The following is a 13636-nucleotide window of genomic DNA, read 5'->3' on the forward strand; positions in this document are numbered from 1 at the left end:
CAACATTGTTCTTCAAAAATGTTATTTATAAAACTAACAGTTTCAGAATGCAGAATCATTCATGATTTAATGAATATTTAACTACTTGGTCTGAACTCTGAATCATGGCAGAATTGCTAATAGTAACAGTGGGTGGTGGGTTTTGCTACCTGTGTTTTCTTTGTAGGGATGTTTTACAATTGAGTTTAATAACCAGTTTAAGTCAACTTGTGTTGCTGATTTTATTTTCCTAGCTTTTCATCCTGCAACATTTTACATTTTTAAATTAAAAATAATAAAGTTTTGTTTTAGTAAATAACTGTTTCTTTTTCCTATTCACATTTGGTGTCTCTTCTCATAAAAGCTAATAATAATAGCCTACATTAATATAGTGTTTGCTATATGCCAGGTACTGTGCCAAATGCTTTACAAAATTGATCTCATTTTACTCTCACAACCACCACGGGAGATGGGTGTTATTATTATTATTCCCATTTTACAGTTGAGGAAATTTAGGGAAACAGAAATTATAGTGACTTGCCCAAGGTTATATAGCTTGTAAGAACCAGGTCTATTGTTCTATCCACTGTGCCATCTAGGTGCCTCATCCTTTGTCTATCTTTTGACCATTATTAGCATTATTATGCTTATTATTTCTCTCTTAAAAGGATAATTAGGAAAAAATAATGGACAGTAGAACTTGCATATAAATTTTAGTCATTTGTCATATCACTTAATTGATTTCTTTGGACATTTATGGATTATGTGACATCATGAACAATTCTTTTTTACTATTTATGATGCTATTAGTGTGAATGACATTGTTTCTTTGTTTTACTCAGAATTTTAACCTATTTTCACACAGTATTCACTTGCATGTTTCCATCCAAATGAGTGGTTAGGAAACTTAAATACATTTTATGAAGAGATGACTTTCATTGCTATGCCAGTTAATTTTTATTTAGGAAATGCTATGTCTTGGCTTTCTATGAAGTTGACAGCATATAGAGAATGTTGATATTTCTTCTTTTTCATCCTTCTTGAGAAAAAGTTGAGAATAAAATCTTCTTCCTGTATATATCTGGCACAAAAGCTACTTTGATTTTGGAGATGGCTAAAATTTTAAAAGTGTGAGAAGCTGCAATCTGGAAGTTAATGTGTGGATTTTGTATGAAAAATAGCAGTAATTATGGATTGCATGAAAATAGTAAAGGGTGATACCTTTATGCAACTAGTTAAGTAGAAATAAAATAATACTTGCATTTACATAGTGCTTTAAGATTTGCCACACTCTTTGTGAATATTGTCTCATTTCATCCTTATGATAACTCTGGAGGTAGGCCCCACTGTTATCCCTCTTTTACAGATAAGGAAACTAAGGCAAACAGAAGTTAAGTGACTTGCTTAGGGTCATACAACGAATAAGTATCTGAAGCAAGTTTTTTTTTTTTTTTTAGTGAGGCAGTTGGGGTTAAGTGACTTGCCCAGGGTCACACAGCTAGTAAGTGGTAAGTGTCTGAGGCCGGATTTGAACTGAGGTACTCCTGACTCCAGGGCCGGTGCTCTATCCACTGTGCCACCTAGCTGCCCCTGAAGCAAGTTTTAAAAACTTAGGTCCTTCTTAAACTTCAGATCCAGTGCTTTGTCCTGTGCTCTCTATATAGTTATCATAATATAATGAACATGGTTAAAATGTACAAAATATAGCTTTTTATAACTTTATCTGTAGTTTAAACGAGGGCAGCTAGTGGCTTTTTTCTTGGTGAACTTATCTGATTCCATGGGCTCAGTTATCATAGCAAGCATATGACTCCCAAATCCATATATCTCCAATAATCAGTCTCTTGAACTCCTGTCTTACATCATCAAGTGCTTGCTGAACATATCTACCTAGATGTCCCAATAGCGTCCTACACTCATGGAAGATATAGCTAAGAAGCAGATTAAATGACAAAAAGCAAGGAGGTTCATTTTGGATTGTAAGCTTAGTAGGAATTAATATTGTTACATGACTACCAACAAAGCTAATCATCTTAGGCTAGATTGATAGCTTTTTGGTATCCAGAAGAGTTCTACTGCATGTGGCCCTTGTCAAGTACCATCTTGCATATTTTTTTCTAGATCTGAATCTTTTAGGAAGGCTATAAATAATCTTGAGCAGTACTAGTAGAGGACAAAATGAGTAGTGATGAGACTCTATACGTACCCCACATAAGGATGACTGAAGGGATTTTTAGACTAGAGAGAACGATTTTTGGGGGCAAAATTAGTGTCTTCAACCCTTTGAAGAGTACAACTAGCACCAGTGAGTATGAATTATAGGATACAGACTTCAGCCCAGTATAAGGAAAACACTTCCTACCAGTTAGAATTATCCAAAAATGGATTTAGCAGCATCCAGTCACTGGAGCTTTTAGGTGGTGGTTGAATGGTCACTTATAAAGGGAGGACAGTTGAGGGACTCATCTTTGAGGTAGGGATTAGATTAAATCTCTGAGGTCTCTCTGAAATTTCAGGCCCACATGAGTCTGATACAGTGCTTTTGGTCTTCCTTCTGGCTAATGATATTTTAGTGCTAGCTAAAATGGCTTCCATTTTACAGCTCTGATTCACTTACATGAATAAATTAACCTTCCATTAAATCCTAGTTCCATTCTAAGAAGATCAAGTAGGTAGTTGGATCAAAAAATTCGCTGTAAAGCATGTTTTTATTTTTGTGGCTGAACTTGAGCTTTTCACTAATAATTTAAATATTAATGGGTTTGTTTCTGATTTCAAGTACCATTTAATAGTATATAACTACATTTGACCCCTTGGGTTATTCTTTTTTTAATCAATTATCATTTAAACTCATCCTTAAAGGATTTTTTCTTTTATTTTTTTCAGAACTCTATAGGAATCATTTATCCTTTTGTTTAAAATATGATCAAAAGATGTATGCATGCCTGAATTTCCTTTATTTAAATAGAATTGAGCTTCTAAGATGTGTATATTATCTCTCCCACAGATGTTATCCTTTGATATTAAAATATAGGTTTATTTTGAGAAATGAATGTAGAAAATTGACATTTAATTATTCCTCATTCATCATCTAAGAAATTCATTCTTATCTAGTAATCATATCCTTTTTTCTATAGTTTATATTGGTTTCAGGTACTGTATGTTTCATTTGTAGGGTCCTAGTGAACCCTTGTTTTTTTTTTCAAAAGGTCTTTTCTTCTTGGGCTTTTTTAGTACACTAGTATGGGCTAGTTACAAGAGCTTTTCCTGATAAACATAAAGAGGGAATGGTTATAATGCACCCTGTATTGCTTTGCATATTAAGGGAACATAAATCTGGCCAGGATGGTGGTTGTATTTTCTGTGATTTCTCTCTTACATCCTAAACTTGAGATTTGTGCATTATTTATTCTTTATGTATAATTACTTATAGTAATTTTTCTGGATCAGAAGTAATACAGATAATATTATTTGGAAGGTAATATTGAAGAAGTCTGGTTGAAGGCTATTTCTTGCCTTAGAGGAGGGCACACAATACATTAAACATTTTTGCGGTCTTTTCATTAACTTCAACAGTTAAGATTAACATCACCAAAGATTTATTTAGGACAGTTAGAGGTCAGGTAAGAAATACATTGTGTAAATAGCTTATTTCATTTTTCCCCTCTTTCAGATAAGTTGGCAAATTCCAGGGAATTTTTAGTGTGTACGAATGTTAGCCAGAATATAGCTACTTAAAAAAAAATAGCTATTATGTATATACATGGTATGTATGTGTGTATATTAAAATAGATATATTTGTATATCTACATATCTACACACATACATATACATACATGTATATGTGTGTGTGACAGAACTAGGAGGATTTCAGGGAAGAGATCTGGAAAAAGGAGAAACTTAGTGAAAAAATCAGCCAACCAGTAAGAAATTTAAGTGCCTACTATGTGCTAGGTACCAGGGATGCAAAATAAAAGTGAAACTTTGGAGACAAAAATAGAACCAAAATGATCTACATACATAATACATACATGCATGGGTTTTTTTTTGGTGAGAGAGAAGGAGGCACTAGTAGCTAGGGAGATGAGGAAGGGTTTTGTATAGAAGGTGATGTTTAAGCTAAATCTCGAAGATAAGTGGGGTTTCTAAAAGGAAGATGTGAGAAAGGGCTATTTTCCAAGAATTGAGGGACTGACAGTACAAAGGCATGGACATGACAGATAGAGTGCTGTGTTTGAGAAACTGTGTTGGGTCTGAAAGACTGGAAAAGCAGGTTAGAGCCAAGTTATGAGGGATGTTATCTGCTGGAATTTGCATGTATCCCCTATGTACCATTCACTGTGCTAGGTCCTGGGGGACACCAAGATGAGAGAGGATAGTCTATGGTCTCAAGGAGCTTAGAGTTTAGTTAGGGGGAGGTAATTCATATTAAAGAAGTTACAATATAAATTGTGATAGGTTGTCAAGTAAGATTTCAAACAGAATGGTATGAAAGACTTGATGAAGGTGGAGGATTAGGAAAAGCTTCATTGTGGAGGTAGTTTGGGCCTTGAGGAAAGTACAGATTTTAATAGGCAGAGGTGTGGGTGGAAACTATTTCAGGCAAGGAAAATGATGGGTAGAAAGCCATAAGAGGTAGGAAGGTCAGGATAAAATACCTTGGAATAGGGTAGAAGCTCTGTGAAGAGAGGGAGGCGATGGATGTGAGTGATTTTGTGGGGGTAGAAGCAATGTAAGCTTCTGGAACAAAAGAATGACATGGGCACACCCTGACTTTTAGGAGTATCACTTTGGTAGCTCTTTGGAGTCCATATCTGAAAGAGATGGAACTGAAGGAGGGAATTTTGCAGTAATTTCAGTAGCCAAGCTGAAAGGTGATGATTACTGATTTAGAATAGGGTAGTTGTGGTATGAGTAGAGTATGGTTATAGGAGGTGTTGAAGACATAGAATCAACAAGACTTGGCAATTGATCGGCTATGGGGGTGGTGGTGAGAGAGAGTGAATTGTTGCAGATAACTCACAGATTGTAAATCTGTGTGTCTGATGTAAAAGGGTGGCACTCTCAACAGAAATAAGAAAGTTGGGAAGTAGGAAGTGTGGCTTCAGGAGCACTAAAGGTAGTGAGTTCTGTATTGCATCTATCTTAGTCCCAGTTCTGTTACTGACTCATTCTGTGACCATAGGTATGTCCTTGTCTGTGACTCGATTTCCTGGTTTGTAAAATGAAGGTGGTTGGATGAGGTGATCTCAAAGTCTCCTTCAGCTCTAATATGTGATGATTCTATGTAGTTAGCAGTCTTATCGGCATTTCTGAAAAGAATGGGGTGTCAAAGTTAGTTTCTGGTAGACTGGAGAAAATACTTGGAAGGATTTCCTCAGTCATAAGGACTCTTTATAATGCATCCTTGTTTGAAGGAGGAAGTCACAGAATCATTGAATCTTGGGAAATGAAAGACACCTCATATGCTGTCTAGTACAAACCCTAGCTAAAGCATGAGTCCGTACTTAATCTGCATTTACCTAAGACTCATGATTGGGAAATTGTAATTATGATTTTTATTATCGAAATCTCCCTTGATAAATTCATTAGTTTAGTGATTCTTGACCTAGATATTAAGAATAACCTACTTTACTCAAGTGAAATCACTTATTTGAAAATTAATACCTTAACCATTAATCTCTCTCCTTTTGATCAGCTTTTAATTTAAAGACCATTTCTAGGATGCGCTATGGTAAATGTTCACACTGGTGTTAATTTTTTAATGGAAAATGACAGGCTGGTCATTTGGTGTTTTTCCATTTTATATTATGCACATTTGATTGTAGTATATAGAACATTTTAGTTTTATATATGATAAAATATGAATAACCATTTATAGGAATTAAGGTACTCAGATGGGAAAATAATTATACGAATAGATTTTCTGCCTGCTGGGCTAAAATCTTCTATTGAATGGTTTATTATTTCTTAACATTTTTTTTCTTCTTTGATATTTTCAGATGTTTTGGAATGTTACTAAGCCCAGGTCGAAATGTGAAGAACAGTGACATGCATTTACTGGATATGGTAATGATCATCTTAAGCCACCTTAACCATATTGTCAGATAGATGCCCCAATTGAAATACTTGTCATAATTTCCAAAAGAACTGTTTTTTAGCCCACACTTGTATTTAATAAGTTCTTTTGGAAACCTGAACCTGAAATTACTGAAGAAAATGGGAAACAGGTAAATTCCTACTGAAGGAATTACATGGAAAGTGCAAGCCAATAAAGGTTAGTGTTTTGACAGAGCCCCCTTTATTCCTCCATTTTTAAGCTTCTTAGGAAAATGTCTTTTCTTTGATGAGCTAAGAATAGTAAGGATATTATAATAACAGGCATCTCCAGAGGGAATATAGATTTCATTTCATTTATTTTAGTATAGTATTATTAATTTGCATATTGTGATTGACATTTCTTTTAAATAATTTCTCTTTCTTTCCACCACCTTTTTGAATGGCCTTAAAAAACGTATTGCCTTTAGGCATGGCATTTAAAGGAGGTGTTTAAAAATCATCATGAGTTTGTGAAAATTAGTATTTGTTAAAGCAGCTACAAGTCAACATTTAGAGTCATAGCTAATAAACAGAAGAACCAGCTATTACTAGCACTAATGATGAAATGGGGCATGAATTTTATGTCTTACAGGACGAAGCCAGTCTTATGGTTAATGCTGGATTTTTTTTTTTTGGTCAATGTATTTTCTTTACCTTTGTTTATTCTATATGTGTTCTTAAATTCCTCCTCTAAACAGAGAGAGAGAGAGAGAGAGTGTGTGTGTGTGTGTGTGTGTGTGTGTATGTATGTATATATATTTAATTGTATTCCTATGAATTTTTAAAAATCAGTTTTCTTTAGAATAAATCAGGAAAAGCTTCCCATGAGTTTTCTAAATGTGTTTTAATTGGAACTGTACTGTCATTTTGAACCCAGAAACTCAAGTTAGCCATACATAGCCTGTTAGCTTCCATCTGTGTGTGTGTGTGTGTGTGTGTGTGTGTGTGTGTGTGTGTGTGTGTGTGTGAATATATATGCTGTATCGCTAATGAATGTTTAAACATTGATTATCTAGGGCACTGGCATTCTCTAAGGAGGTGGCTTTGGGCCATAAAGAATTCTAAGAAATCTAGGTATTATAGTATAAACCTTTAAAGCCTCAAAAACACTCTTTGGCATAGCACATTTCTCTGAAAAGCTTTATCTGAGCCTCTTCTTTTCTTTTCTTTTTTTGTTTTTTGCGGGGCAATGGGGGTTAAGTGACTTGCCCAGGGTCACACAGCTAGCTAATAAGTGTCAAGTGTCTGAGGTCGGATTTGAACTCAGGTCCTCCTGAATCCAGGGCTGGTGCTTTATCCACTGCACCACCTAGCTGCCTCTCTGAGCCTTTCAAGAACCTTTGGCAGTACACCATCCTTCAAAGGTTGGATGTACTTGGGGATGGAGAGAAGGTATTGTCATAAGTACCTCTAGTGAAGGGAAACTAGTAAACTTGAGTACTTGGTAGAATGACTTGTATGCTCATGTGGATTCTTATTATTCTGTTTTATTCATGTTATTCTTTCTTTTCATGTCTGTACATATAATTCTTAAATACATTTTTATTACACAAAAAGAAATAGCCACTAGGTCAGATTTAGTTCAATTAACAAATATTTATGATGTTCTTAACTCTGTCGTTGGGATATGAAGACAAAAATAAGCTCCTTAAGTAGCTTATATCTATCTCAATGGCGATGGGGTGGGTATGGCATGTATGAAGAAAATGAAATGTAAAATTGCTGGGGTTTTTTTTGGGGGGGGCAATGAGGGTTAAGTGACTTGCCCACGGTCACATAGCTAGGAAGCGTCAAGTGTCTTAGGTCATATTTGAACTCAGGTCCTCCTGAATCCAGGGCTGGTGCTTTATCCACTGCGCCACGTAGTTGCCCCAAAATGTAAAATGTATACATCGAAATAATACATACAGTTTTAAGGGGGTGGGGGTAGGAGAGTGATAATCATTGGCAGTGAAAAGGAAGGGATTATCTTCAAAATAATAATAGCTAACATTTATATGATACTTTAAGGTTTGCAAAGTGCTTTACAGCTATTATCTTATTTTCTCTTCACAACAACCTTAGAAGCAGGAGCTATTATCCCATTTTACAGATGAGGAAACTGAGGCCGATAGTGGTTACTGGCCCAAGGTTACACAGCTCTTAAGCATCTGAGGCCAGATTTGAGTTCAGGTCTTCCTGATTCCAAGTGCAGCACTCTATATCCACTGTGCCACCTGACTGCCATGCGAGAAATGTAAGAATTCTCTGTGGCAGAGATAAAGTCGCATTGTGTTTTAGATACAGGGGACCACTTCTTCAGAGTCATGGAAGTAGCAAATAGAATGCTGTGTCTAGAGAGTGGCTGGCATACTAGTGTGACTAGAAGAGAAAGTATACGGATGGCAATAAAATTAAATAAAAATGGAAAGGGAAGAGGAACTCATATTGTGGCCAAAATGGAACTATCTTACCCTCTAAACCCATCATTCCTCCAAAACTTCTCAGTTTCTTTGGAAGATGCCACTGGCCTCCAATCAACCAGTTTTATAACCTCAGAGCCATATACTTACTATTCCCTCTCTCTCAGTGTTCCTTTTCCCTATTTCTACTTAATTACGGTTTCTTTACCATTTTACCTCTGCAAAATCTCTTGTCTATCTTTTCTTCACTAATGTAGCTTCGAACTAGTTGATTGGTGCATACGTTCTTTCTAGTTATTTGATGCAGTAAATATCTTTGTATATATGGGACCTTTCTTTCTATCTTTATTCTTCTTGGGGTCTATGTTTAGTATCGAGGTTTTGTTAAGGCAGTGCTAAGGCACTGACTATACAATTTAATGACTGTCTTTGCCTCTTTTTTGTATCCCCCAGTGCTTAGCACAATGCCTGATACATAGCTGATACTTAATAAATGCTTATTGACTGATTGAATGACTTTTTAAAACTCATTGTGAGTGGGCCTTATTTAATTCCATTTATTTATACTGTCCAGTAGCTAGGTGGTACAGTGGATAGAGCACTGGCCCTGGAGTCAGGAGGACCTGTGTTCAAATCTTACCTCAGACAGTATCTATGTGACCCCTGGGCATGTCACTTAACCTGATTGCCTCAAATATCCAGGGCCATCTCCAGTTGTCCTGCCATATATTTTGCCACTGAACCCAGATGGCTCTGGAGGACAGAGTGAGGCTGATAACTGCAGTCCTCCCTCACTAAAATCCAATTCACTTCAAGTGATGACATTACCTCCTGATGTCATGGTCCTCTTTGATAATGAAGGACAAACAACAACAGTTCGTACCATCAACATGTAGCACAGTGCCTGGAACATAGCAGGTGATTGATAATTCCAAATTGTTTTTCACAATGGTTGGGCCAAGTCACAGGTTTCTCAATAATACATTAGCATGCCTATCTTATTGCTACTCCTTTAATACTGACCATTTTTGTCTTTTCTCATCTTCATAAATCTAGTGGATGAGAGGTCAAACCTCAGAGATGAAAAAATTGCATTTCTCATTTTACTGATGACTTGGAATGTTGATATCATATTGCTAACTTGTAATTCTTCTGAAAACTCCCTCTTTCTGTTTCTTTCTCACTTTTCCACTGGGGAATGGCTCTTATTTTTTTATGTATTTCTATCAGTTCCTTTTATGTTTTTGCCATTAAACCTTTCTCAGAAATAGGTGATAGTTTTTCCCCCTCAGATGTCCTAGGTTCAGTTCCCATTTCTGAGACTTGCTGGCTCTATGACCCTGGGGAAGTCACTTAACTTTTCAGTGTTACAGACAACTCTCTAAGACTAAAAGGTGCAGAGATGGTGCCAGCCTGCATTGGCAGAGGAAATTCCATATATTGGCAAAATCTTCTGTGCCTTATTTAGTTAAGAATTCTCTCCTAAGTCATAGTTGTAAAAGGAAATTCTTCTCCTATTTTATATGATGTAATCTTTTATATTTAGATCATGTATCAATTGGAGGTTATAGAATATAACATATTGGTTTAAACATGATTTCTTCCAAACTTTTTCAGCAGTCCCCCCCCCCCCCGCCCCCAACCCTCCCAACCAATGGGGAGTCTGTATCTTTCCAGTGGTTGCTGTCCTGGGGTTTGTTGCTATCTTCAGTTGCTCTGGGGGCTTGTTCACCTAATCAGTTTCATTGTTCAATTTTGCTATTTTTAAAAGCCTGTCCCAAACAGCTTTGATGATTACTGTTTGAGAGTAAATTTGAGATTCAGTAATGCTAGGCTGCTTTTGTGCCTGTTTTTTCCTTGTCCTCCTTGATGTTCTTGACCTTTTGATCTCACACATGAGTTTTGATATTATTTTGTCTAGTTCTAAAAAGAATCCCCTTGATACTTGGAATGACATTAAATCTGTAAATTAAAAAAGAATGAAATGCTTTCTGAATTTGTGTTTTATCCTGGGGCAAGGCTCATGCTAATCTTGGTATGTTTCCAATTTTGGTATTTGTGCTCCCAGAGTAAGGGCAAAAATGAAATTTAACACCATTTAACTGCTGGGAAAATTTGGAAGAAATCATGTTTAAGCCAACATGTTATTTAACACCATATGTTAAGTATTTACTATTTTTGGAGCATTGTGTTTGGTACTAGAGGAGATAGAATGCTAAATAAGACATGATCTCTTTCCTCTTGGAATTTATAAGCTAGAAAAGAGGGTACTATACATGCACAGATATAAATTTAAATAAAACATGATCGTTCTGCTGTCTATAAAATGCTATGTGAAATTTGCATTTCTCCCTTTAGTAAATGCTGCTATTGTCATTATATTTGCTGAAACTTGGAATATAATTGAAGAATTATTTCTAGACTCACTTCATCAGGCTGTGCTGTCTAGGAGGAAACAACGTCCCTGTTTCTTTAGTGCCTGATAGAGATCGGTCACCATGCCCTATGCAGAAATAAAAAGGACACAATTCCTGGCTTCTAGGAGCTGCCATTTTATCAGAGGAGACAATGTGTACATATATGTAATAATCATGTACAGAATACATACAATTAGGTGAGAGCACTGGCCCTGAGTCAGGAAGACTCAAGTCAGGCCTCATTCACGTACTAGATGTGTGACCCTGGGCAAGTCACTTCACCTTCTTTGCCTCAGTTCCTCATTTGTAAAATGAGCTGGAGAAGGAGTTGGCAAGCCACTAGAGTACCTTTTCCCAGAAAACCCCAACAAAGAGTTGGACACAACTGAAAAATGACTGAACAACAAGAAAATGTACAAAATAAGTAATGGGTAATGTTTGGAGGCAGAGCTGTAAAAGCTGGGCAGATTCCCATAGAGGGGAAACAGGATCTGAATCTTGAAAGAAACAAGGGGTTCCAAGAGTTGGGGGTGGGGCGGTATGGCCTTCCAGGGCTAGGGAGCAGCCAGTGCCGAGGCACAGCTGTGGAAGACTGTGTCATGTGTGAGCTCCCTTCAAAAACTGCAGAGAAGTAAAGCTACCGAATGTGAAACAGTAAGAAGAGTAACAAGTCTGATAAGGCTGAAAAGGTAGGCCAGGTTGTGACCACTGTGAAGGGCAGGCGAGGTACATGGATGATAGGTGCTGTAGATGATTGACTTTAAGATGCTCCAGAGTTGACTAATACTGGAAAAAAAAAAGGGTTATCTTTAATGGTGTGATGGTGTCATGCTGTAGATTAATGTCAGTATTTTAAAAAGAAATTCATGGTTGGGGCAAAGGCTTTCACTGCTAATAGCCTTTTTTTGTTGTTCACTTGTTCAGTAGTGTCTGACTCTTCGTGACCCCCATGGAACATTCTGTCCATAGGTTTTTCTTTTTTCTTTTCTTTTTCTTTTTGTGTGTGGGTGTGGGTGTGGGTGTGGGTGTGTGAAACAATTGGGGTTAAGTGACTTGCCCAGGGTCACACAGCTAGTAAGTGTCAAGTGTCTGAGGCCAAATTTGAACTCAGGTCCTCCTGACTCCAGGGCCGGTGCTCTATCCACTGTCCACCTGGCTGCCCCTCCATAGGTTTTTCTTGGCAAAAATACTAGAATAGTTTGCCATTTCCTTCTCTAGTGGATTAAGGCAAACAAAACTTAAGTGACTTGCTCAGGGTCACAAAAGTAGTAAATATCTGAGGCCAGATTTGAACTTGGATCTTTCTGACTCCAGGCTCAGTGCTCTATCTACTGTGCTACCGAGCTGTCTTTAGCCCCATTTTATTTGTTTCCTTCCTATATGCTGGGTATTTGTGTTGTTTCTTCCATTTGAACTCTGTTAGGGCAGGACAGTTTTCATTTTTAGCCTTAAATACATCCTTAGTGCCTTGGCATGTGGTTGTTGTTCACTTGTTTCATTTGTGTCTGACTCTTCGTGACCCAGTAGATGATAGCATGCCAATAGCATGGGGTTTTCTAGGCAAAGACACTGGAGTGCTTTGCCATTTCCTTCTCCAGCTCATTTTGCAGATGAGGAAACTGAGGCAAAAATGTTAAGTAACTTACTTAGTGTCACAAGTTCCTGAGGTCAGATTTGAACTCTGGAAGATGAGTCTTCCTGACTCCAGGCCTGGCACTCTACCCCCTGGCATATAGTAGACACACACAAAAAACTTGTTAATTAGTTGATTGGTTGTCCTAAAAAGGTAACCACTTTGTGATTATATGTGTATGGAGAATAAATGTATATGAGTTGTTTTGAACCAGAATGAAGTTAATCAAGATACTAGTGATTAATCATTTAATTCTGTTTTTGTGATTTAGCTCGTTCATGTAATTTATCTTTTCCATGAGAAATAATAACCTGTGAAAATTAAACTTTTGTATTTTTAGTGCCCTTGGATAATCTACTATTTAGAGATTGTATGACAGATATTTTTTGAGATGAGAATTTTTCTAAAGTAAATGACTTTTGGTCATATTTGCATATCTAAAATTTTCATGTATCTGGTTTCCTTAGAACCATGACAAATTCTAATTTTCTAAAGAGACTCCAAATAATGCCTGCTTAAATATTTCTGTTTCTATAGGAATCCATGGGAAAGAGCTGTGATGGAAGAGCTTATGTCATTACTGGAATGTGGAACCCCAACATACCTACGTTCTTGGCACTTAATGAAGAAACTCCTAAAGGTGAATTTTCTGAAAAGATTGTTCATTGCTTGGCTCAAGGTATTCCTCCATGAAAAAAATTACGAAATGAAATATTTAAAATGTTTATTGGTTATTGGTAATGGTAATAGCCTTGAAGATGTAAATGTAGTTGTTCCTTTTTAAAATTGTGAAAATCCTTCTATATGACAAATACTAATTAAGGGTCTGCTGACATACAAGGCACTGGGAACATAAAGACAAAAGGAAAACCATATTGACCTTTAAGGAGTTTACATTTTACTTGGGTTTGAGCTATGTGCAGGGTGTGTGTGTGTGTGTGTGTGTAGATGGAGGACAAACACTATGTATACAGGTAAGTAATTACAACATAATTTCAGGAGGTACTTAGTTCCAACAGAAGAGAGGGGGATCTGGTGACTTCTTTTTTTGTTGTTTTGGGGCAGTGAGGGTTAAGTGACTTGCTCAGGGTCACACAGTAAGTGTC

At 36.8% G+C, this 13636-nt stretch overlaps 1 protein-coding gene and 1 pseudogene across 1 annotated transcript in view; one reads left to right on the forward strand and one right to left on the reverse strand.

Moving 5' to 3' along the window:
• RABGAP1L (RAB GTPase activating protein 1 like) overlaps positions 1 to 13636 on the forward strand; it is a 668700-nt gene that overhangs the window by 101161 nt on the left and 553903 nt on the right. The window contains 2 exon segments of the mRNA XM_044004805.1: positions 5982 to 6048; positions 13068 to 13170. Of these exon segments, the coding sequence (XP_043860740.1) occupies positions 5982 to 6048; positions 13068 to 13170 (170 nt within the window).
• On the reverse strand, positions 10454 to 10553 carry LOC122727059 (annotated as a pseudogene).

This window comes from Dromiciops gliroides, chromosome 4 (genome assembly GCF_019393635.1).
Source record: "Dromiciops gliroides isolate mDroGli1 chromosome 4, mDroGli1.pri, whole genome shotgun sequence".
In the NCBI taxonomy this organism is placed as follows: domain Eukaryota; kingdom Metazoa; phylum Chordata; class Mammalia; order Microbiotheria; family Microbiotheriidae; genus Dromiciops; species Dromiciops gliroides.